The sequence below is a fragment of the Numenius arquata genome, chromosome 21, assembly GCF_964106895.1.
Source record: "Numenius arquata chromosome 21, bNumArq3.hap1.1, whole genome shotgun sequence".
Classification (NCBI taxonomy): domain Eukaryota; kingdom Metazoa; phylum Chordata; class Aves; order Charadriiformes; family Scolopacidae; genus Numenius; species Numenius arquata.
The window spans coordinates 5,152,652-5,175,258 of NC_133596.1; the positions used below are offsets into that span (position 1 = coordinate 5,152,652).

At 44.1% G+C, this 22,607-nt stretch overlaps 2 protein-coding genes across 2 annotated transcripts; both read left to right on the top strand.

The window, feature by feature from the left end:
- Positions 1 to 883: 883 nt before the first annotated feature.
- Positions 884 to 5,201, top strand: IFNLR1 (interferon lambda receptor 1). Its single transcript, XM_074162191.1, has 7 exons — positions 884 to 941; positions 1,658 to 1,781; positions 2,037 to 2,218; positions 2,628 to 2,770; positions 3,285 to 3,441; positions 3,965 to 4,083; positions 4,287 to 5,201. Exons 1-7 carry the CDS (start codon positions 884 to 886, stop codon positions 5,199 to 5,201), a joined length of 1,698 nt encoding a protein of 565 aa, XP_074018292.1.
- Positions 5,202 to 9,349: 4,148 nt separating this feature from the next.
- IL22RA1 (interleukin 22 receptor subunit alpha 1) lies at positions 9,350 to 16,799 on the top strand. The gene is made up of 7 exons (XM_074162201.1): positions 9,350 to 9,392; positions 12,197 to 12,329; positions 13,027 to 13,208; positions 14,438 to 14,622; positions 15,096 to 15,231; positions 15,477 to 15,598; positions 15,792 to 16,799. The coding sequence occupies exons 1-7, from the start codon at positions 9,350 to 9,352 to the stop codon at positions 16,797 to 16,799; spliced, it is 1,809 nt and encodes a 602-aa protein (XP_074018302.1).
- Positions 16,800 to 22,607: the final 5,808 nt, after the last annotated feature.

The following is a 22,607-nucleotide window of genomic DNA, read 5'->3' on the forward strand; positions in this document are numbered from 1 at the left end:
GCGTGCTGAAAACACAAACACCTCGAGAGTTTCGTAGCTGCAAATGCCAAGGCCAACAGCCGATGAGACCATCGATCAGGCAGTGCAGGGGCCAAGAACCATCCGTGCATGGGCTCAGTCCTGCCAACTGGTCCTGACCTTAACTGTTATTTTTGGGTTGATGACAAATAACTGATACGCGGTAACTAAGGTATAAGGAAATAGCAGCACTGGCACTCAGCAAAGCCACAGGATTTATCAGGATCCATGTCCTTTCACTTGCCCACACCGTGCATGGGGCAGATCCCTGTCCCATTTCTGCACTTTACTTCCCCCATCTGTAAAGTGGAGTAATTCCCTTATTTTTTGGAAAACAGTCTTAATCTGGTAACATAAATAAAGAGAAAATCCTTGATCTCTTGTAAACACAAGGCTGCCATAATACCATAGATTGATTACTGTTTTTGTTATTGCTAGGTTATTATCAGGTATCTCGTGCAGTAAACCCTTATTTGATTTCTATTAATATTTCACAGCCACACAGGTAAATTCCAAAGGTCATTTTTTTTTAATGAGGTGCCTCCCAAGGTAAGGCTCGCACTGTTTTCCTGCGTTCCTTGAGCACGCAGCCCGCGCAGAGATCGGGGAGGTTACACTGGAGGGCGCAGTCCTGCAATCTTTACAATATTTTTCTTTCATCAAAAGCACTCTCAGGTTTGCTCCTGTCCCAGTTCAACGTGCGGAGCTGCAGCTGGGCCCAGCCAGGAAGCCAGGCTGTGCGCATGTGTGCAGCTCACTCACCCTACGCTCCTCCGTCATTCACCCAACTTAATACAAGAAAACAACAGGATGAAAAGGTAGCAAGAACAGAAATATATTACGGGTGGAAAAGTTCTGCTTCGGCATGTCTGCCTGGAGAGTCAGAGTCCTGATGGCGCTGTGCTTCCTGCAGCAGACTAGAGGTACAGTACGACTGTTTTTCTTTTTGCTATGCTATGTGGCTTTGCTTGTAGGAGGAAAGAGATATATATAGGTCAATTTTAAGCAGTTTAAATGGGAATTATTCACAGAAAGTGAAATATTCCGCTGTACACAAATGGCAATTTAAAATCTGTCTATAGAATGTGTCTTGTCGAAGGCTAGTGATGTACATATTTACCTGCCAGAAACAGTAAGTAGCAGGAATGTACAAAGGCAAGGATGTGTGCTGCGTCTCGCTGCCTTCATGATAGGACCTGCCCTAGAAGATCCCTGCCCTAGAAGATCCCTAGAAAGAATCCCACCGGGCTTGAATGAGCGGTGGGAGCCAGCGGTGTCTGCCTCGTCCAGGCACCGGGGGTGGGAGCCCAAGGGAGGCAGATTGGAGTTTGGAGGGTTGTAAACCATGTCACAGGGAAATCCAGGGAGACCATGGGGGAAGCCACTCAAAATTATACCATAGGATGGTTCACACAAATGTAGGTTCTAATTCTAAAAGCTGTTGAGATGAAGGTGTTTTATAGGAGATGAGGAAAACACGACTACATCACAGCCATACCTGCTTCTGTAGCCAATTTCCAGTCTTAAATGAACTGAGCTGCTCTACCCCAAATTTTGAAACCACCCTAGTCAAAACTGGGTGGTATTTCTGTGCCCAACGATATTTTAAATTATTCATGTAATTTTCCCTTTCAATCAGGTCATGTTCAACTTCCCCCTCCTCAAAATGTTACACTACTGTCAAAGGATTTTGACATGATTTTGACATGGACTCCAGGAGAAGGCTCTCCACCAGATGTGACATACACTGTGAGGTATAAAAGGTAAGTGCTTACAAAGGATGCCTGATTGAAAGTGTGGCACAGGGCAAACATCTGTGCATCTCTATTAATCAACGGCATTACGACCAGTGACCTGCCTGCATCCTTTCACCAAAACCAATCCTTATCCATCTGGAAAGTGCTCCAAACTCTGAGCAAGATTCGGTACCCATCCTTCAAAACACTTCCTTCTCTTACTCTACAAATGATAACAAAACAGCACGTTTAATATTATGGTTTGCTTGTTTCTTCTTTTAGCAAGGGACGCGGGGACAAATGGATAAAGGTTCCTCATTGCAAAAATATTCACGGAACCTCTTGCAATCTGACTTGTGTGCTTCCAAGCTTCTTTGTTAAAGTCCAGGCTCGTGTAAAAGCTGTTTCTGGAAGATTCCAGTCGCCATGGGTAGAATCACAATTCAAGGAATACCATTTGGATGGTGAGTATCTATTAGGTTACAGCCAGGATGAAAGAACATCCCAACAACAGTGTTGGCATGAGCAAATGAGTAGACCACACACCACAGAAACAGTAACAGGCAGCTTTATGAATGACAGAGACTTGAGTGAGCACAAACAACAATCAGCCATGATTATTTGAAAATACATTTTGTAGCACGTCTCAGAATTTGTTAATCAATGCTCTTGGTGAACAAACCGGCTTCAAGCTCCCCACATACCAGCAGAGGTATTTTAGATAAAAAAGAAGTATTTCTTTCCCTTTCTTCCTTCCTTCACGTCTCTCACAAGATGGCAGTTACAAGTGTAGATCAGTCACAGAAAAACATTACTTCTGCGAAGCTTAGACACAAGCAAGCACTATTCTTATGTCTGGTCACTCAATTACAGTGGAACTGGCTCCCCCAGTGCTAAACGTGAATGTCAAGAAGAACTTAATCCATGTGAATGCCTCCTTCCCTATGGCCACCTGTGTGGAGAGATTACCTTGGATGTACGACTTGAACCTTTGGGAAGCTGGGTCTGAAGACAAGGTCAGTAAAAGCGGCACTTCTTAGATGAAACAAAGGAACGATGCCCAGCTTGACTTGAAATAGCTTCAAATTTCTGGGCAGGGAGGGACCGGATCCAGGGCCTGGAAAAAATGAAATGCCCAAACCAGAGTTAAACCAAAGCCAGAGAAAAAATTGTAGAAGAGTATGTGTTCATCCTTATTTTATTGGTAGTTCCCTGATTTTATCAGGACAATGTGATGGGGAGGCTACAATACAGTCAGCATAATAGGGTGATATCTGAGTTTTAAAACAACTAGTTCAGTTGTTCAGCTAAGAACGTGCCATGATAGAACAGAGCACAGCACCAGCTGGAAATCCCACCCCAGAATCCATAAGCCCTGGGAGAGATGCTACGAACATGAAAGGCCTCTCCATGCACCTTCCAACCACACAACGTAATGAAGAGCATCATGGGCTAAAAAGGTAAAGAAACACCACTCAAACAGTGAAAGACTCATCTTTCCAACCCTTTGTTCTTTTTGTTTCTTAACAGAAGCAATATGAACGTAACTTTAGGAAGAATACAGTGACTATCGACACCACTGCACTTCGAGGCAACTACTGTTTAAGTGCCAGATCTTCCTACCAAAACCTTGGCTTCAAATACAGTGAATTCTCCCAACCACTGTGTGTGCTATTGAACCACAAAGGTATGGCCCTGCTGAGAAACGAATGTGATGAGACAGCAAAAGGGATTGGGGCAAGTCAAAGATTTCCACCAAAATTAGCTTTTCAATGAAAATAAATGGGCTTCCTGTTAAATAGGCTGGTTGGATTTTCTACGGAAAGCTTCCTGCTTTCTGCAGAAATACTTTCATTTAAGAAATCCAACCTTGAAATATTTTCTGAAAATCCTGAAATATTGTACCTGAGTTATGCTCACAATGACATTTTGGGAATATTAAAAAATGAAAAATACGCAATTAAAACCTCATTTTTGACCTGCTCCAAGTAAGGCACTCTCTGGTATCAACATTCATTTGTGGCTGTGACTCTGACATAGAGTCTGACCTTATGCAAGTCTGTTATCCTTTCTCTGCGTTTGTAAAAATACGGATCTTGAGCCTAACATTTTCTGAGATTTCTGAAAGAAAAGCTGACTATAAAAGCCCGTTATTGCTATAAGATATACCACGAGCAGGAGATTATTTTTGTCTTCTTCTTTTTCAGCAGTGGAATGGAAGTTCTTGTTTTATGCCACAATCCCTGTGTTCGTCCTCTTTATGACAGGTGCCTTCATCATCTGTTTGCTGAAACAAGATATAAAGCGAGAGAAGATGCCTCGTGCTTTGGTACGGCCCAAATGCTGGGGTCCCCTCCTGACTCAAAGTATTCCTGATTTTTGGAGGGTAACTGGGGGGGAGTTGGGGAGTTCTGTGCTTCATAAGTCCCATTTTAAGTAAGCTTTCATTCTGGCATGTCCTATTTCCAAACTTTTATTTGAAAAGCATCTCTAACTCACTGATCTGTGTGTCTTGTTTCTTCTCCGTGGTAGGATTTATCTCATGTAAAAGCTGCTGGACCAGCCTTTCACTGTGAGCCCAGTGAAAAGGAATTCTTCAGGGACTATCTTCTCTGCACAGAGAAGCCAATGTCACAAAGGAGGACAAACCAAACTCTAGCAAGAAACAATCTACCATGGATGGCTTCTTTCCTATCATCATCATCATCGTCATCATCAGAAGAAGAAGAAGAGGAGGAGGAAGAAGACAGCAGTACTTTCATCCCATACACTGAAATGCTTCAGTTTCCAAAGAGACATCTTAACTGTCAACCATCCAGAACAGCTCAGGGGGAAACCAGCTTGGACTCTGGAACTGGAGGTCTCTCTGTGGGTAGTGAATCTGTGCTTGATCTAAGTACCTTGGGTTTCTCCTTCTTTCCAATGAGAAAGAACGAGGTGGACACCTCAGGATCCCAAGGAAATGAGAAGGCATCCCTTTCTCACAGTTCCTCTTTGGGAAGAATATCCCTCACTGATGTGAGATTCCCAGGTGGCAGGGAAGATGATACAGACATGGATGAATGCCTGGAAATGACCCCTTTTCAAACACCGATGGAGGGGATTTGTGACAAAGTTCCAGCCGATGAGCACTACCTGCGTAGGAAGGCTCATCATTTCACCGAGTATTACCAGAAACGGATAGCTGATCTGCATGTCCGGATCGGTGAGACATCACAGCTCAGTGAGGATCCCAGCACCAGGCTGCTCATTTCCCTTCAGACATTACAGGTGGCAGAAGATGAAGGTATTGCAAGTGACTGTGACAGCGATAATTTTACAGAAGGGACACCTCCTGCATCCACGGTGCTAAGTGATGCATTTGAGACTTCAAATATGGAGGAAAAATATGATCAAAAGGTTAAATTCAAAGGCTACCAGCACACACATTACATGGCAAGGACCTAGAGTACTCCACCAGTTCTGTGGTGTTCCTGGAAAATACTAGAGACCTCCAGATATCCAGGCAAGGATGCCCAAACAGGAACCAGGACAAATAACCAATAGTGGTGCTTTTTGTATTTATTCACCTAGACAGAATTTTTTCTACTGATGTCTGGCCTATCAAGATAGAGGGCTTTAGGGACACAAAAGGTATATTTTTACTGCTAAGTAACTAACGTGTGTTGACCATCCCTCTGTACAAGTACAGCTGCAATAAGGTGTTAAGGCTCTGGTAGGAGCCAGCCAGGGGTGAGGCAGGCGGTGATACCTCCTGGAGGCACCACTGAAAACCACCTCCAAGACCGCAAAAACACAGCCCAGACCTGGGTGAAACCATCAGCTGGGTTCTGAAAACGCGGAGTGTTGTGCCTGCATGCTGATTTTGAGCTAGGATGAACTGCTAATGTTACATTTCCTTTTCTGTAACTGCAAAATTGCACCCCTGCTTGACTGGAAGTACCTTACAGAGAGCTAAGGATGTGGGATGAAAAGAACTCTACCTCAACCAACAGAGATCACCTTCTGTATTTCAGTGCAGTGGACTGAAGTCAAAGTGATAAATGTGAAGCATGTTTAATTATTATTTTTTTATATACAAATACACTTATTGAAGCTGAAATTCCCCCTGCTGTGCAGAATATCTGAGAGCTGCTTTATGCAGAGGCAATAATATTTTGATATATAACTCCACGTGTGTGTGTTTTTGTGTTTCCCAAAATGACAAAGGGTGACTGTAGCTCATCCTGGAAAACGTAACTTTTTAAAACAGGACCTCATCACGGGCTTCCTAATGCTTTGGTTTGAGTGGAATCCTACGAGACTTCCCAGGCGGGTGACTCTGGGTCACCGAAAGACCAGGACTGTGACCATCTCTCTGAGCAAAGCATCAAATCAGGAGTCCACCAGCAAAAGGCACAGGAGAGATAAGACCTCCCTTAACTGGGCAATGCTGTCCTTTTCAATGTATTTTTAATTCACAATCTTCCCATCTCACAGAAACATACTCTCCCATTTTATTCTAGCAAAAGGGCACGCAGAAAAGCAGAGCATTAAAAGAAAGAGGGAGACGCACAACAGCCATTCTCTGCGTTCAGAGAGAGCTGTTTCAGATGAGGGAAAGGTGTTGATGGAGGGTATTAAAGCTGACATCTTCAGAGAATCAGGAGAACAGTACTGGAAAGAGGTAGGGGGTGATGGGAAGGGTGGGAACTGCTTTGAAAGAGAAAAGCAAAATGTACTAATTAAAGTACAAAGGGGAGGTGGGAGAAAAGATCCATCAACTAGAATTTTCCATTTTTTTCCTTACCTGTCCTCCACAAGATGTCCTTAGGTACATCCTGGATTGTAATCCCTCCAGTTCGTTTAGAAAGATACAGCTCATCCAAACATAATCACCACCCATGTTCTTGTGCAATCAAGGAAACCCCCCCACGCTTTGAGTTACAGGAAGCTCTGAAGTTGTGTAAGCTCTATAAAATTATTTTGACATGTCACAGCTCCGCAAACAGGGATCAGTGCTTTGTCTTGTCCAGGTTTTCTCAGGAAAAGGGAAAAGGCAGCAGGCCAGGTGAGCTGTACTGGTGGGGGCAGCATCCCGCTCCTCCGTGTTTTTTCACCTGAGCTGGAATCAAATCTCCTACATCCCTGGATCAGCAGCTACCAGGCTTCATGCAACCCTTGAAGAGTGGGGCTCTGCCTGAGCGCTGCAGCAGCTCAGAGGAGAAAACCACCTTGATCTTTTTGGCATTAATCTATCATCTTCACAAATCTCTGGCACACAAGATTTTTCTCCTCTTTCCCCAGCTGTGCCAGGTTATAAGCAGAGTTCTACAGAAAATCTGTGGTATGAACCTCTCAGTCTGTTTTTGTCCTTTGGGACTACCTTCTGACATAGGCTCAGGCTCCACAGTTCGGAAGTTAGAAAGCCAAGTGTTTAATTTTAAACTTGGAACCAGACTTTTGGAGATCTTCAGGTACCTAAAGATTCAGAAAGGTGTTTTCTGGGCTATTCAAAAGGTAACGTCTCTCTGGAAATAAGGGCAGAAACAAAGTTTTAAGTTATATTCCCAAAACTAAAGTCTCAGGTGCACTACAGTTTCCTGCACCTCTGTCCTATCATGGGTCATCACACAGCAGAAGCATGAGGCAGTGACGTATAAAGGAATAAAATGGAAATACTTTACCAAGCTATTCAGGAAACACCCTAACAAAGAGTTGTACTTAATTAGATGTAGGCCATCCCGGTGGATAGGTGTGTCTTTGTTTAACAAACCCATGAGGCTTCTGCATTTGTCCAAGTGAGATGAGAAAGACAAAAGGAGAGCTATGCATCATGGCATGGTTTGAAGCATAAATCCGGATTAATATCGAAGCAGGGCAGGGAATAGAAACGGCTTCAGGAACAGAAAATCCATGCGGTGAAGAGGTAAGCAGAAGGGATAGGAATTTCTATCACATGTTTGGCCACAAGGATAGAACAGCAAAAGCAGAATCATAGAATCATGGAAAGGTTTGGGTTGGGAAGGACCATAGAGATCAGCTTCAGAAGCACACACGGTTTGTAGTTTGATTAAATTGGATGCAAGTGTGACTCATTTGTAATAATAACAAAAAAATCTGGCATTCGGGAGCTTTAAATAGGCTTTAGACAATATAAAAGCACGCTCATAAGGAATTTGTCTAATGCCTTACGTGGTTTAGGGCAGATATTTCTGGTAAAGTTTTACTAGGGCTGGAGCCATCACAATTTGAAGTTCTCAGTGCTCACAAGGACAAAACCAGTTGGTTTTGTTTTGGTGGAACCTCAGCTTTATGCAATGGTCCAGTTAGTCCTAGGCAAAACTGAGGACTGAGGACAGGACTTCCCTATTGTGTGAACAGTTACGAGCCAGAGAAACAAACCAGGGAGGTCACCCAGGCTGTGTCAAGGGAATAGTTATACTATAGAAATTCAAAAGCAGTGGCTAAGGGAGTTTCCTAAGCCTCAAATGCAGCACGTATGTGTGAAGCTTTCTCCGCTGAGGACATCTTGGGTAAAATAAGCAGCATCACAGCTCTACCAGTTCTTCAGACGTTACAGACATCTGGTGGCTCTAAATCCACAGCTCCTGGAGACAGGCAGTTAGTTTTCACTTTTGACCCGAGAAGGAAATGTCTCTCCCTCTTCCAAGAAAACCCTGAAAATGTAACTTAACAGTACCCTAAAAAAACTAAGAACGCTATGGAAAAGGAACTGTATCTCTTGCTCGTTTAGATTTCATACAAACTCCCAGTTCTTACCACGCGGCATTCAGGACACTCAGAACAGAGCCTTATATTATAAGCAACCACAAAAATAAACTGTAGGTCTACGGTGACCTCTGACAAAAGCCATGGGACGGCACATGCTCCCCCTACGGAAAGGCTCCTACCTCCGTTCTGCATCAACAAGAAACCTCTGCAGCTCCCTTGTAGAGCGGGGACGTGGAAGACTTGAGGAGCCCGTGGTCTGCCCAGTAGACAGCAGGGCTCCATGCTGGTCATTTGGCACCCATCCAGGGCCGGTACGACAAATAAAAGAGCTTAAAAACTAGCGATCTGGTTGACTTTCATTTTAATAAAGTATTTGAAGGTACTTCGTAAGGAAATAGGTGTCTTGCTTGCAGGAGTTATAAAACCAACTACATGCACAGCGCTAAGTTTTCTATTCTAGAATTTGAACAAGTCAAAGTTACCTGACCAGAAAAGCAAGCCCCAAAACTGAGAAATCTCAGCGAGGGCTTTCAGGCAGGAAGCTCTTTATCAGCAAAATGGTATTTGGCGCTTTTTCAAAAGCTGGGGATTTTCTAAGCCTCTGGCTTGTGCACCTTTGTACAGTTAGGTGTGCAGGCTCAGAAGGGGAGAGGTGATCCTGTTGTCACTCTTACGTTCCCTCTGACACATGCGCACACATCTTGAGCTGGTGAGCTCAGATCTGAATGCAGGCGGGATGGGATAGTAGCTCTGCAGCCTGTTACTGAGGTACAAATCCAACCTGGCCTCACAAACAAGAATTTAGCTCTTGTGAAAGGTGATTCACCCGCACACAGGATCAACAACTGCCTGTTCTCCCAGCGCAGCTTGCATAGTTATTCATGAAGCAATTTCTGAACGTCTTGGCTGCGTTTTCAGTGGTCGGTAAGTCCTGACTTCTCCTTTCCTATCACTGATCGTGGTTGTTTCTGTTTGATCCTGTAGCATGGGATTGTAGGATGGGTTCAATCATGTTTACCGAAAAAAAAGACCTAAAGAATAAGCTTTTGTCTGAGGTTGTTGAAAAGCTCTCTTCTGTTTCTGCTCTCTCCCTTTACTATTTTCAAAGTACTGTCGGTGTGCTCAGTGCTTTAAGGATTAGGAGGGAGAAGAAAAGATTCCTTCAGTTCAAAGAGTTTGCCATTGATGTGTTACAACCCAAATCCTACAGGAGTAAAGGATATTCAAGGACTTCAGGGGGCTTTGGATCAGTCCCCCTGTGTCTCAGGTGGAGACGCAAATGAATGCAAGAACAGCCCTGATTTTAAAAGAGGTACAAACAAATAATGTATCGCTATAAAGCCATTTCATCCTACTCCTGATGTGGCAAACTCGCTCCTGGGTGAACCAAGGATAAACTTGCTGTTTTCAAATGCCAGCTTTTCAGGAAGAAACCTTATCATTCATCTGTTCCTGTGTCCGTGATCTTACGCTGTAGGGAAGGCACCTGCAGAAACTCCTAAAACAGAGGGACTTTCACACTGTGAAATACCCCGGTTCTTCTCTGCCCACACTTGATGGTGCTTGTGTTACGCTGCTTTGCATAACTGTGTTTTAGTCCGGATTAATGTGGGAAGGCAGATTTCCTACTTCTGATACGATCAGAGTATTGGTGACTCAGTTTTCATGGTGCCCAGACAGGGAAACTCACCCACCTTACACCGGCTGCTGCATTTCTGCCTTGCCGGGAAGATTGCGCTGAGCCGCATGTGAGCCGAGGCGAGTGTTGAACTGCAGGTGAGGTCAGGATGAAATTTGAATGAGACTGCAACCCATTTCTGCATTTCTGCACTGCTTCCCTGCCAAAATGCCATACACAGCAGGACTGAGGACCGGGTGCATGTCTTTACACCTAGTTCTCCTCCTATACAGCCGGCGAGTTCTAACTGCTGACACTCAGGTCTCCTCCGTGGAGGCAGCGGGAGGGAAAGCTTGGAGCGAGGATCCAGGAATTGGTGTGGTTTAGTCCCTGCTCTACCACAACTGCTCACTGTGACCTTGTCCAAGTCATCCCCATTCTGGTCCCCAGCTTTCCCATCTGTAAAACTTCTTACTTGCTTTTCACACCATTTTTTCAGGAGGGAGGATGGGGTGGGGGGAGAGGCTCAATCATGTTTCATGTATCAGGAACAGCGTGATGAGTAGGACTCGGGAGGTGACCGTCCCCCTGTACTGGGCACTGGGGAGGCCCCACCTCGAGTTCTGGGTCCAGTTTTGGGCCCCTCACCACAAAAAAGACATTGAGGGGCTGGAGCGGGTGCAGAGAAGGGCAATGGAGCTGGTGAGGGGTCTGGAGCACAAGTCTTATGAGGAGAGGCTGAGGGAGCTGGGGGTGTTCAGCCTGGAGAAGAGGAGGCTGAGGGGAGACCTTCTCGCTCTCTACAACTCCCTGAAAGGAGGGTGTAGCCAGGGGGGGTTGGTCTCTTCTCCCAAGGAACAGGCGATGGGACAAGAGGAAACGGCCTCAAGTTGCGCCAGGGGAGGTTCAGACTGAGTATTAGGAAAAATTTCTTCACTGAAAGGGTTATGAAGCCTTGGAATGGGCTGCCCAGGGAAGGGGTTGAGGCACCATCCCTGGAGGTATTTAAAAGCCGGGTTGACATAGTGCTTAGAGACATGGTTTAGTGATGGGCTTTTATCAGAGTTAGGTTGATGGTTGGACTAGATGATCTTAAAGGTTCTGAAATTCTATGATTCTATGTTGAGTGTCCACTTACAAGCACCATAACGGGGCTGTTCATTTTCAGCAAGTGCAGACTGAAGCCCATGCAAGTTCAAGGTGATAATACTGCAAACCAAGAGTTGAGTAATGTATAATCTATCTTTGAGGATGTGTCTGTAGTTCAGGTGTACTTCTTATCTGAAGAGCTTATCTGAGCTTAGCTGAAGGTTACTCTCCATGTTAGACAGTGTTGTGAATCAGCCTTGAGAACATTTTGCACTGTGTATTCTCATGATGGGAGAGTGCCAGGTCTCCAGGATACTCTTCTGCACTGCCTGCTCGCAGCCAGTCTGCTGCGAGTGGATCACGGTGGTGTCCTGCTCTACAGAGGCAGCTCAGACCAGGGGCACGTTTGTCATTTCTGCTTATCAAAGCCAGAACCCATCCTCCCTGGGGAAGGGCTCAGAAAGCAGGGAGCTGAGTGAGTTGTTTGCCTTCGTCCTGGCACACCCAGATCAGAGTCCAGGCATCAGTTGGCTGTGTGTCGTTCTGTACAGGCAGTCTCCGTCTGATAAAACATGGAGTGCGAGAGGTCACTGACAGTCACATCTTCGATGATGTGCAACTCATCTCACCATACTGCTTCCCTGAGTCTGGGCAGAAAGCGGAGACGTTCATAGACATGAATCTAGCCTTGAAAACAGGTTGTTCTTAGTTTCCCAGCCATTCAACTGCTGTAAAAGAAACCTGATAAGGAACTCAAAGATTTTGTTTCTGAGTTTTTTAAGTCTTTCTGTAAAAATTCCTGACGTATGTTTCTTTGGGATGAGTCAACAATCGCTTATACAGTGGTGTGTGCAGGGTTTGAACTCCTGCTCAAGCTTCTGCTTTGTAGCCCATCTCTCACAAACTGGAATTGGCCTGATATTTCTGTTCACTAAGGGGCTGAGCAGCATTGGATCCATATTCATGTGAGGGCTGAGATGCCAGAATATGCATTTTAATACTTGTTTCTTTGCTCCCTTAGGCATTGTGACTACAGAGAGGTCATCATGTCTGAAACGTGCAGCATTTTCTTCTACAAACTTTGAGAACATCCTGACCTGGGAAACTGAAGCAGATATTCCCCCTGGCACTGTATTTGATGTCCAATATAAACAGTATGTGAAATTTGCTTCTTTTTGGAGTTCTGTTGTTCTTAGCGTCACTGTTCACAGACAAAGAAGGGCCAAGAAAAGTAGATTTTGCTGTTTCTGCTGCTTGTCTTATGGAAATGGTTCTGCTCAGACAACAACTCAATAAAGGACAGGATTATTTAAACTGGTAGATGGTGCTCAGTTAAGCAAATACTTTTACATCTTGGGTTGCCAGCTTTACTCCATTACTGACCTACTCTTGGCCTTCGGCAACTTCCTTCTCTCTATTCTGTAGTTTCCTCACCTGTAAATACAGGTAATAGCAATTGTCTTCCTTTGGGTCAGTCACCAATGCTCAGAGAATCAGACCAGTTTTATTGCCTTTGGGGAAGTCTGCAAACTGCTGCAAACTTGCACGTAATCACTCAGTGTCAGAGCTGGGCAAAGAGTCACAGACTCACAGGACACTCCTGAGTCTGCCTCGAAATAAGCTGCACTTCCTCAAGGCGATACCCATGCAGGAGCCATCAATGGGAACGGATCAAGGGCTGTAGTTTCTGTAGTTTCCCTGCCATTCCATTCCCTACCACTTGCTAATTACAATAATGAATTAAAAAAACTACTAAGAGTTGGTCAAACAGCCTGTTTGGGTCATTGTGGAGAAGGGTTGTATTGCATCTGTTCTATCAAACAGACTAAAAGCCTGGTTTTTTGTCCTAAGGTATGGAGAAAAATTCTGGCTTAACAAGCCCGAGTGCCAGAGCATCACACGGCCTTTCTGCAATCTCACTCGTGAAACAGAGAACTTCACGGAGCATTACTACGCCAGGGTGAGGGCCACCGGCCAGAACTACTGCTCCTCCAACTGGGTGCGCTCAGAAAGATTTGAACCCAGAAAAGAGAGTACGTACCGCTGCTGAAACCTATTCAATCCTGGTTCCTGGGGATTCGTTCCAAGTCTTGCTGGTGTTTAGGATGGCATTTCCTCTGATTTCAGTATTGCAAGACTCCGTGCTTGATAGGAAGGGGGGGAAGGCCTGAAGAAGGCTTATTGTTATTGAGCAAGGAGGCAAATGAGCAAATGGGCAGGGCCTTCCCTGAGGTCAGACACCGAAGTGGGATTAGAGGAGAAAAGGGAAAGCCAAATGTCCTTGAAGGAAGACCTGCTGTTAAGGCTGATGAGAGGCAGAAGGAAACCAGTAAGAGACATGATGGGCAACCTGAGGACGGCCAGTAATACAGTCACCGGAGCTATGAAATGTGAACTCCCGAAAATCAGGATATGCAGCCAGACCAATGGATACTTATTGTTCCCAAGCCCTATGTGAGCTCTGCCACAGAGATACAACACAGCCTTTGGGAGCCTCATGGGCTCCGTGACTAGAATTTTCCCACTGCATATTTGCCAAGAACAATTTCAGGTGGCATTAGCAGCCCATGGTTATGAAAAGCCTTCAGATCTTTGCACAAAATAAGCTATGAAAGAGCCATAGGTTGGTTTGATCATGAAACATTCACTTCTCATTGCAGCATAGGCATTAGCACGCATGGTGAGGTTATCCTACCCCGCAGAGCCATTCTTTTCAGTTTGATGTTTTCAAGCTACATACCCTTAGAGGAATACTGAATGCTGCTTTTCAATACGCTGCTATAGATCGGGTTAAACCTCTGTTTAAACGTTGGGTGTAGCATATGCCTTTCACTGAAGATAAGTGTAGGTACAGAAGGGGTGAAGTGAAAATCTAAAGCCGCCAACATCTGGTGTAGGACGGGAATAGGAATTTAGGCAGCAGTTACCCGAGGGCCCTGTGGTGGGATTTCACACTCATCACACACGTGTGAAGGAGGATGTCCCTGTGCAGGACAGGGAAGCAACACGGAAGCAGTGACAACACGGTCCTGAGGAAAAGCTGGGGGCAAGAATTTCTAGGGACAAACACCGGCTAAGGGTGGCATTATCTCCAGTTGCCTGATTTTTCCTGTGCCCAGTGAAATACCACTCAAATACCTTTTTGTATATAAACAGAAGTAATAATTAACAATGAGCCTGGGGGTGTGTATAAGATGTATGTAAGATGATCTGATAATGTATTAACTTTAATCTTAACAGCTGCCTGTTCTTTCTTTTCTAGCTGTTATTGGAGCACCAGAAGTGGAGTATATTCCTTATGCACGGTCTGTAAAGTTTCTTATCCGGCCTCCCTATACTCCACTGAGAGGTGAGGATGGCCGCCAGCTAACCGTAGAGGACATTTCTAGCAAATTTGGTGCTGCTGATTATCACTTAACAATATTCAACCAAAGGACACAGAAAGAGGTAAAGAACAACCTCAGACCGCCAGCCCACTGACCTTTGTAAATCACATTTCGCATAAGATGGAGAAGGACCCCAGAGTTTATACATGATGGATGAGATTTCTGTACAAGGGAAAGTCTCAGAGTCTTTGACTCTCAGTAGAGAAGAGGAACTTTAAGCATTCCTCTAATATTCTGGAAAGGAAACTAGATTTTCCCAAGGTACTGTATAAGTAGCAAAAAGTAAAACCACTGGTGACTAAAAAAGAGAACAACTAAATTAGTTCAAGTCTTAAGGAACTGAAATGCAAAAATTAAATACAGTAACAGTAGAAAGCAAATTATATATTTATAATTCCATATATATAGAATTGTTATACTCCTATAACACCTTATTAGTAAATAAAATGTTATACTGAATTTTGCAATCTACTTTGAAGAAAATGTATGCATTTAATCTTTCTAAAATACAGAATTTGCCTTTATTTTAAATAGTGGACAAAGAATGAGTACAACAAAGAATTTGAAGTTTCCAACTTGGACCCGGACACTGAATATAATGGAACAGTATATATATGTCTCCTCCAGAGAAGCAGCAAAGCTCAAGTATTTTGGGTTAAAACGCTAACAGGTGAGGCTGTTAACTCTGCTAATTTAAAACTCCAGCTGGGGTATTGGATACACAAAAGAGTCCGATTTTCAGCTGGTATGAAATAACGCCTTGCTAAAGATCTTGAAGTAACATTGACTTTCCTAATTCAAAAATCTAGTCCTATGAGACTCGACCTATTACATCATTTAACTAATCTCCTGCAGTTTTTCTAATCCAACTCTCTGAAGCTACATTTTCCACTTGTTTTCTTCCCCACTAACCAGACAACACGTGGCTTCTCTACTGCTTCGTGGCACTCGGATTCTGTGCCGGGCTGGTGTTTGCTGCAATTAGCTACGTCATCTATAAATACGTCAAGCAACACAGTGCGCAGCCTATGTCTTTGGTAAGTGTTCTTAAGCCATCGCAGCAAATCTTTAAAATGCTCAGGACTATGTGTATGCAAAAGAGAGACAGTTTGTCACCAGTTACTGGCTTTTACTGATATTTCTCCACAGAAGATTTTATAGAATCTAAAGCAAACCTTCAAAGTCACAGCTTCTTATTAATTACTCATGTTTGTCTATCTACTTTAACAGGACTTCAGAGGAATTTCATCATTCCAGCCTCTTACACTGACAGTGGAGCACATAATAAAGCCCATTAATTTTTCCAAACCTTCACTTCTCATCCCTGAAGTGCAGTTACCGCAGATCACCCAACATTTGGACAGAGCACTGGAGCCACCGTGGTCTTTCCCTCCACCAGAAACTGCCTATCAGCAACAGAGGGATGTACTGGCATTCCAGCTGCCCACTCAGCCCCCCTGCCTGGCAAGCCCAGCTCCTGCTGGTTACGCTCCTCAAACAGCCAAGCAAAGCGTTCCTACGGCCACTCCCAGCAAAATTCTGCCCCTAACCTATGGGGTGTGCGTCGAAGGCACAGACTACGTCGACAAGGAGAATTTGCAGCCAAACGAAATGCTAAAGGAAGTTTCTCCAGACAGTTCTGTTGGTGGAAAGCTCATAAGCCAGATGCTGGACAAGAGCTGCAGCCATTGGAATTACAAAGAACAGAGGCCAAACTTGGCATTGTGGAACAGCAGCGACAAAAGGGAAACAGGTCTCTTAACAGGGAGCCCCGGGCAAACACAGCAACTGCTGGTGCAGGCTGACGGGATGGAAAGTAAAGTCCATGTGTCCCAGCTGTCACTGTCTCTGCTGGAACAAGGAGGATGCTATAGACAACAGAGAGCAGAACTGCCACTGTTATTGTCTTCAGTGAAAGTTGACACAGACTATGTTCCAGAGGATGAATCACTGTCACCTCTGTCGGCAACCCTCCTCTTCTCAGGTGGTACCGGTAACAGCTTCCCTGGAGAGAACACAGAGCGGTGGATGTTGCCAGCTTCATTCTCACATTCTGCGAATAAATTGCACTTCCCAGAGACTCAAGAAACAGAAATGTTAGCAGCGACAAAGGAGCTAAGCTGCACAAAACTGAATAATGTTGTGTCCCAAGACACTCTCTCAGACCAGGACAATGGCACTGCTCTCACAATGCTCTTCAAAGACTTGGACTTGCAAGTACTGTGGGAACAGGATTAAAACATAGAATTTTATTAGGATGACAATGATATGAAAATCCAGATTACGTTTGCTTGCATGAAATAGTAGCCTATCCTGCAAACAGTGCAATGCAAATAAACATACCAAATCTTGGATATATTAACATGGCCAGACTTGTCTGACTCTTTCCACTATTGTCTGTCCTTGGGATAGGTACCTTTACTCATGTAATTACTTCTTGGTACGCTGCAATCCTGTGTCTTTCCACTTAAATAATAGGCCTTTATTTCTTGCACATTCTTCAAAATTGTTATGAAATGGACTACTTTAAAAGCTGAGTCAAGACTCAAGTTCAAATTCCAGATTCAGTTTATTGAAAATTTAGCAAAATTCACAACAGAAACTGTATTTGCTCTTTACAAACAAAGATCCAGGTCCAAGACATAGCCACCCTTTGAAGAAATTCAAGTGCAGATGTATGGAAAGATAAAAGGATTAAATGTATTATGGCACAGTAAAAGAATTAAATATATATTGGTGTTCTACCCTTGGATATATGATTTGTGCAAAAAAATAAGCTGCTTCCATGAAATGGACTTTGCCTTTAAAGTAGTCATTGAAACTGCGGCAATAGCTCCTGATGCAGCAATTTTGCGAAATTACCTGTTCCCTGTCCTGCTGTGCTCTTTAATGCCTGCAGAAAGATAAAGCCTTTTTCATCTCTGCAACAGATTAATGCAGTCTTCACCCAGTTCTGACAGATTTCTCAGCTGCTGCGCATTTCTTTCTCTGAAATAGTCACACATTCTCTTCTTTTGAAATGCCCAGGGAGGAAGCATCCAGGAGGCAGGAATGTGAGGATTTACACTCATCTCAGTTCAGTCCTCAATCTCAATTTACACTAATCTCAATTCACGCACTCAATAATCTCCTAAGGAGACGAGGGAGGTCTTGAGCTGCCTCCTCCCACCCTTCACTGACACTGTGGATGAGGAATACGCTCCATTTACGTGGTAGAGAGAAGTCTATGACTGCAGAGCCCTCCTCTGCTCCTGTTGCCAGCGTGCCCACCTCCAGGGCTGGAATGAACCAAACCCAATGTAAACCGAGAGCCAAATTCCTTTAGCACTGCACCTTTACAAAAAGCAAGTTAAGTGGTATTTATTCAGGGGACAGAAGAGGAAATAATTTTTCGTTAAGAGGAAAGCATAGTTCAGCCTGTTCATTTCCACTGGTGCGGTGAGAAAGTGTGAGTGTCTGACGACATCTGTTTTAGAGAACTGAAACCATTTATAGGAATAAGCAAGGCTTGGAATGGTATGGGGAAGTTCTCACTTGAGCACTGCCAGAGAAAGGCCAACCAGAAGCAAAACTCAGCTGGTGAGAACGCACTTAGATGTTTCCTCTATCCAGGGAAGCTGATTCAGGCTAAATTCCACTTGCTTTGGTGTGATTTTGCAAATAAACCATAGCCTTATGGAAGTAGAGGGGTTTGATGATTCAACCCAGGATTAAAGGAATAATCTTGGAAACTTTAGAGGCAAAGGTTCAGCTCTTAACTCCAGCATCAGTAAGGAATAAAGCACTATGGCCCTGTCACATGAGTCCAAAAGGTCAAAATGCCAGGTGTGGTGAGGAGGTGTCACGGCACAGGGTATGACAGGTATGAATGTGTGCACGGTCCGGGCAGCAGCCTGGAAGGACATTTCCATTGTGAGAGCTTCACTTCATACCATTCAGTATCAACGGTTTCGTGGAATGTCGTTTGAGCTGTTTCACGTACTCTGTGTCCAAACTACAACATCAAACCCAGCACACACAGAAGCGCTGCAGTTACAGGAGCTGCAGCAGCCCAGCTCTGGGGTTTCCAAGGAGCTCGAGACCCCAGAAGTAACGTTCTGCCCCAGTGACCCCCCCTAGAGAGACTGCATTTCAAGCCAGTGATGCCAATTACCTTATTCAGAGTTGCCTGTGGGCTGCATATCTCGTGTCAACAACATTCCCAGTGATGCTACTCGGGCAATGATCAAATGCCACAATGTCAACATTTTGGCTCATGTTGTGAAATACAACCCTCAGCAGAGGATGAGTATGGGCACCGTATAGTGGAAGGGAAGGGGGCCTTAGAAGAGCTTTAGATGCTGCTAAAAAATACAACATTCCCTATTTAAAAGCCTTTTCAAATCCCTCAGCAGACCCCCTGCCACAGGGTTTGATTATGATGTCCTGCCCTTAATAAAAGTATCATCTTGGTGCCCCAGGAGGAGAGATGGGAACTGAGGCACAGAAAGGCTCAGGACCAGACATTTAGAAAGCATGTAGGTGCCTAAAGATGCAAAGTGTCCCACAGCTGGGATGTCGATCTCTTCTTCAGGCACATTAAAAGCTACGTTGCCTCTGACTACACTCAAAGGCTGCATTGGCAGGAATGATCTCAAAGGCTTACAGCCCAGCTAGTGCTCCGTCCTGTCCTTGTCCGTTCTACCCCGAACAGCAGCAACTGCAATGAAGAGGGAACGCAGTCAAGAGAGAGACTCTGTGAGCCGTGTCTCAAGGAGGTGACTGACAGCAATGTTCTCAGCTTCCTGCTCTCATCATGGCTAAGTCAATATTTGTCTTTTTGGCCTTGATATACTCAGCAGGAGGAGATCAATTCTTGTCTCATGAGTCAGCTCTTAAGTTTAACAAGAAGATTATCCCTTCTAAAACTCTTTCTCTTGGGAAAAGCTTGGAAACAGATGTTGATGGTACCCAGCTTTATTGTAGCTGTGCAAGGAAAGTGCTCGTCCATCCCCCATCAACACGTGCTGACTTTATTGCCTTCTGCTTCACTGCTTTTTCTAATCAAATTGATAGGCTTGTTTGTTTCAAAATGCATTACAGCAAACAGCTACAGTGGGAGCTAATTATCTCATTCTCATTCTGCGTAAGGACATTTTCAGATAAACAGCAGGATTTCAACACTGTTTCAAAGGTCTTCCCACGCAAGTCATCTGTACCTACCAACAGACCGTTCCTCATTTATCTTGACTTTTCCAGGTAACAGTTTTGATAGCTCTAGATAATAAAAATTATCAGCTTTGCCACAAAAACTGTGCTTATTCCCAAGCAGATGTCACGACGATGACAGGTGAGCATTGCAGTTCCAGTTGTCACAGGGATATCAGCGTAGCAGGTGGCAGCTGTAACCCTAGAGCGAAGTATTACTCTTTGTCTTCTCGGCTAAATCGGGGAACTGTCACTTGGCTGCTCCCCGCGCCAGCAGCCCCGCTCCCAGCTCACCAGGGGTCCCTGCACCAGGAGGGACACGTCGCTGCAGACTGAGCCTCACGTTCTCCCTCGTTATCTGTTTTGGCATTGAAAAGTGCCCTCTTTGAAGACTATAAAAAAATCATCAGTTTTTTAACAAGTCCTTTGAGGAAAGTCTTACTTAAGGAACAAATTAAAAGCTCCAAATTCTGGAGACAGAATGAAGCAGAGTTGAGGGGCAGCTCAGAAAGTATTAGGGACCTTGATAAAATAGACTTTATATCTTCGCTCTGGCATCATATTGGCTGACTGGCATGGCCGTCAGTGATGGGGAGGGTTGATGCTGCAGATCCAGCAGCTGGATCACAGCGCTAAGCAGTGGCCTTACACCTGCTGCTTCCGAGGATTTAAAACATCAATGGACATCTTCTTTCTTCTCAGACTGAGATAATGAGAGCTGTGAGACACGATGATAGGATAAACAGGCAGTTGATATGACAAAGATGAATGAAATTATTCATATTAAACAGAATAGACAATAATTACTCATCACTTCTCGTAATACAAAATTCAGGAAAGCACTCAAATGGTCATGCAACTGTTCAAAACCAATGAAATAAAAGTGTTGCCCAGCTTATACCAAAATATATTCAGCCATGCCTGCCCAGGAGTACCAGTTTATTGCTTTCTTAGGAATGTCTGAAACACAGAAGTCCTTGCAGTTCTAGTGCTGATCCTGCTGGGTTTCAGCTTTGTTTTATTTGGATGGTGAAGCAAACAAAGGTTCCTAGAAATGGAGCCTGCTGATAAGGGCAGGTTGACTCAAACCGTGCCAAATTTGATGGTGGAATTCATTTCCACAAGGCCTTGTGGAGGCCAGAATCAGAAAGTGTTCAAAAAGGAATTAGGCAATTTAACAGGGATGGGACTATTAGTGATAATAAAGCAGCGTCCTGCTCAGGAAAAGCTACGAGCCACTCTGAGAGACAGGGTACTGGGCTGAACGGACCTTCAGCTTCATCCACTATGGCAATTTTATGGCCTCTTTACAGACTTGTAGCAGCTCTGAGAAGTCCACAACTGATGCGCTGACTCCTCAACTAACAAAATGTAGCTGGCAAACATCTGGCTCACAAACTGGTATTGCAGCCTCAGTGTTTCACTACTTCAAAACCTTCATTTCTCCTTCTGACAGCACAAAAAATATCACCTGCTTCTCACACTGCTGGGAAGGGTTTATCTTGACTGCTGAAACTGCAAGTCTATCTCAAATAAATGGAAAAATGGTAGTTTCTGTTCTTTTACCCTACCCCGGACTCTCAGGGACCACCACGGGCAGCTGGATATATAAGCTCGCCTGCCGTTGTGGCAGCAAGCCTTCATTTGTCTGTAATAAGGAAAGTGTAATAGTCGCAGCCAACCAAAACATAAGAGCTGCTGTTAGCTCCTGGTCTAATTATACACAGACATAATTTGGCTGGGGTTGGCATTCACTAAAGAGATGTCAAAGTAAATGATTTCACTCTATTATGCAGCAATGGCAATGTTAACCCAAGGGAAATTCCTGGAGGAGATTAAAAAATTCATAATTCATTTTAGATGCCTTGTGAGCTTCTATCCGAAATGAGCAGAGGATAATCCAACACTCCGATGCCTGAATTTTGGAGGCACCTGTCTTTCCTGATATCATTTGGCAAAGGCAATGATTTGCCCGATCTGAAAAAGAGTTTGTGATTAGTTGCCATCGCAGTAAACAGCTCCAACTGCGTAACCCCTGCATGGGTCTCCCCATTGTCACCGCGATGGCATGGTAGGATGCTATATTTAAGACTCCAGGATGGGCACTCAAACATGGGGAACATTCTTTTGGGGAGAGTCATTCCTAGTGTCATCAAGAGGGAGAAGGAAACGCTCCTTTGTCCCTTCTCTTTCACGAGGACAGGCACTCTCACCGTAGTCTTCACAGGGTGAGTTTGGTTTATCTGTAAATAAACTACTGTTTATAGCAAGATTTTATAAGATCGTCATAGCAGCACCAGCTATTTTGTATGATCTCTTTATTTGACTTGCACTTCAGAAATAGACTGTGCTTCGTGATTGTATCTGCCTTAAAGTGTCATTACTGTCTTTCCAGTGTTGTTCTTATGAAAATACTGCTTTGCTTCATGTTTTCTCACAAGAGTCTATTCTGGTTTACTGGTCTGTTCAGAAAAAAAAAATTATACTTGGATTGAAAAGTGTAGGTTTTAGCAGACCAGAACTCTGTATGTTTACAATAAACATCAGATTATAAAGCCCTGAGCATTTTCCAGGGAAAAATAAAGAACATTATATAGCAAAAATTAACCTGGATGGGTAACTGTTCATGAAAATGGAAACAAAGATCTGATGCCCAGTAGTCATTCTGAAGCTGAAATAGTTCTGAAGAGAACAGTAGTCCATGAAATTACAAAGATATTTTTTCCATAAAAGCCTGTTTTATTTTCTGTTTCTTATACTTGCCAACAGTTCTTTGTTTCTTCCAATGTTAACATCTACTGAGGTAATATTATCATGATAATTCTTTATTTTCATTTGCATTTTGGGATATTTTGCATT

Bases quoted from the DNA above. Each gene is read 5' to 3' on its own strand.
- IFNLR1 (XM_074162191.1), top strand. From the start codon at position 884: ATGTCTGCCTGGAGAGTCAGAGTCCTGATGGCGCTGTGCTTCCTGCAG. The intron at 942-1,657 runs GTACAGTACGAC...CCTTTCAATCAG, and splicing joins CTTCCTGCAGCAGACTAGAG to GTCATGTTCAACTTCCCCCT. The intron at 2,219-2,627 runs GTGAGTATCTAT...ACTCAATTACAG, and splicing joins CAAGGAATACCATTTGGATG to TGGAACTGGCTCCCCCAGTG.
- IL22RA1 (XM_074162201.1), top strand. From the start codon at position 9,350: ATGAAGCAATTTCTGAACGTCTTGGCTGCGTTTTCAGTGGTCG. The intron at 12,330-13,026 runs GTATGTGAAATT...TTTTGTCCTAAG, and splicing joins TTTGATGTCCAATATAAACA to GTATGGAGAAAAATTCTGGC. The intron at 15,232-15,476 runs GTGAGGCTGTTA...CCCACTAACCAG, and splicing joins TTGGGTTAAAACGCTAACAG to ACAACACGTGGCTTCTCTAC.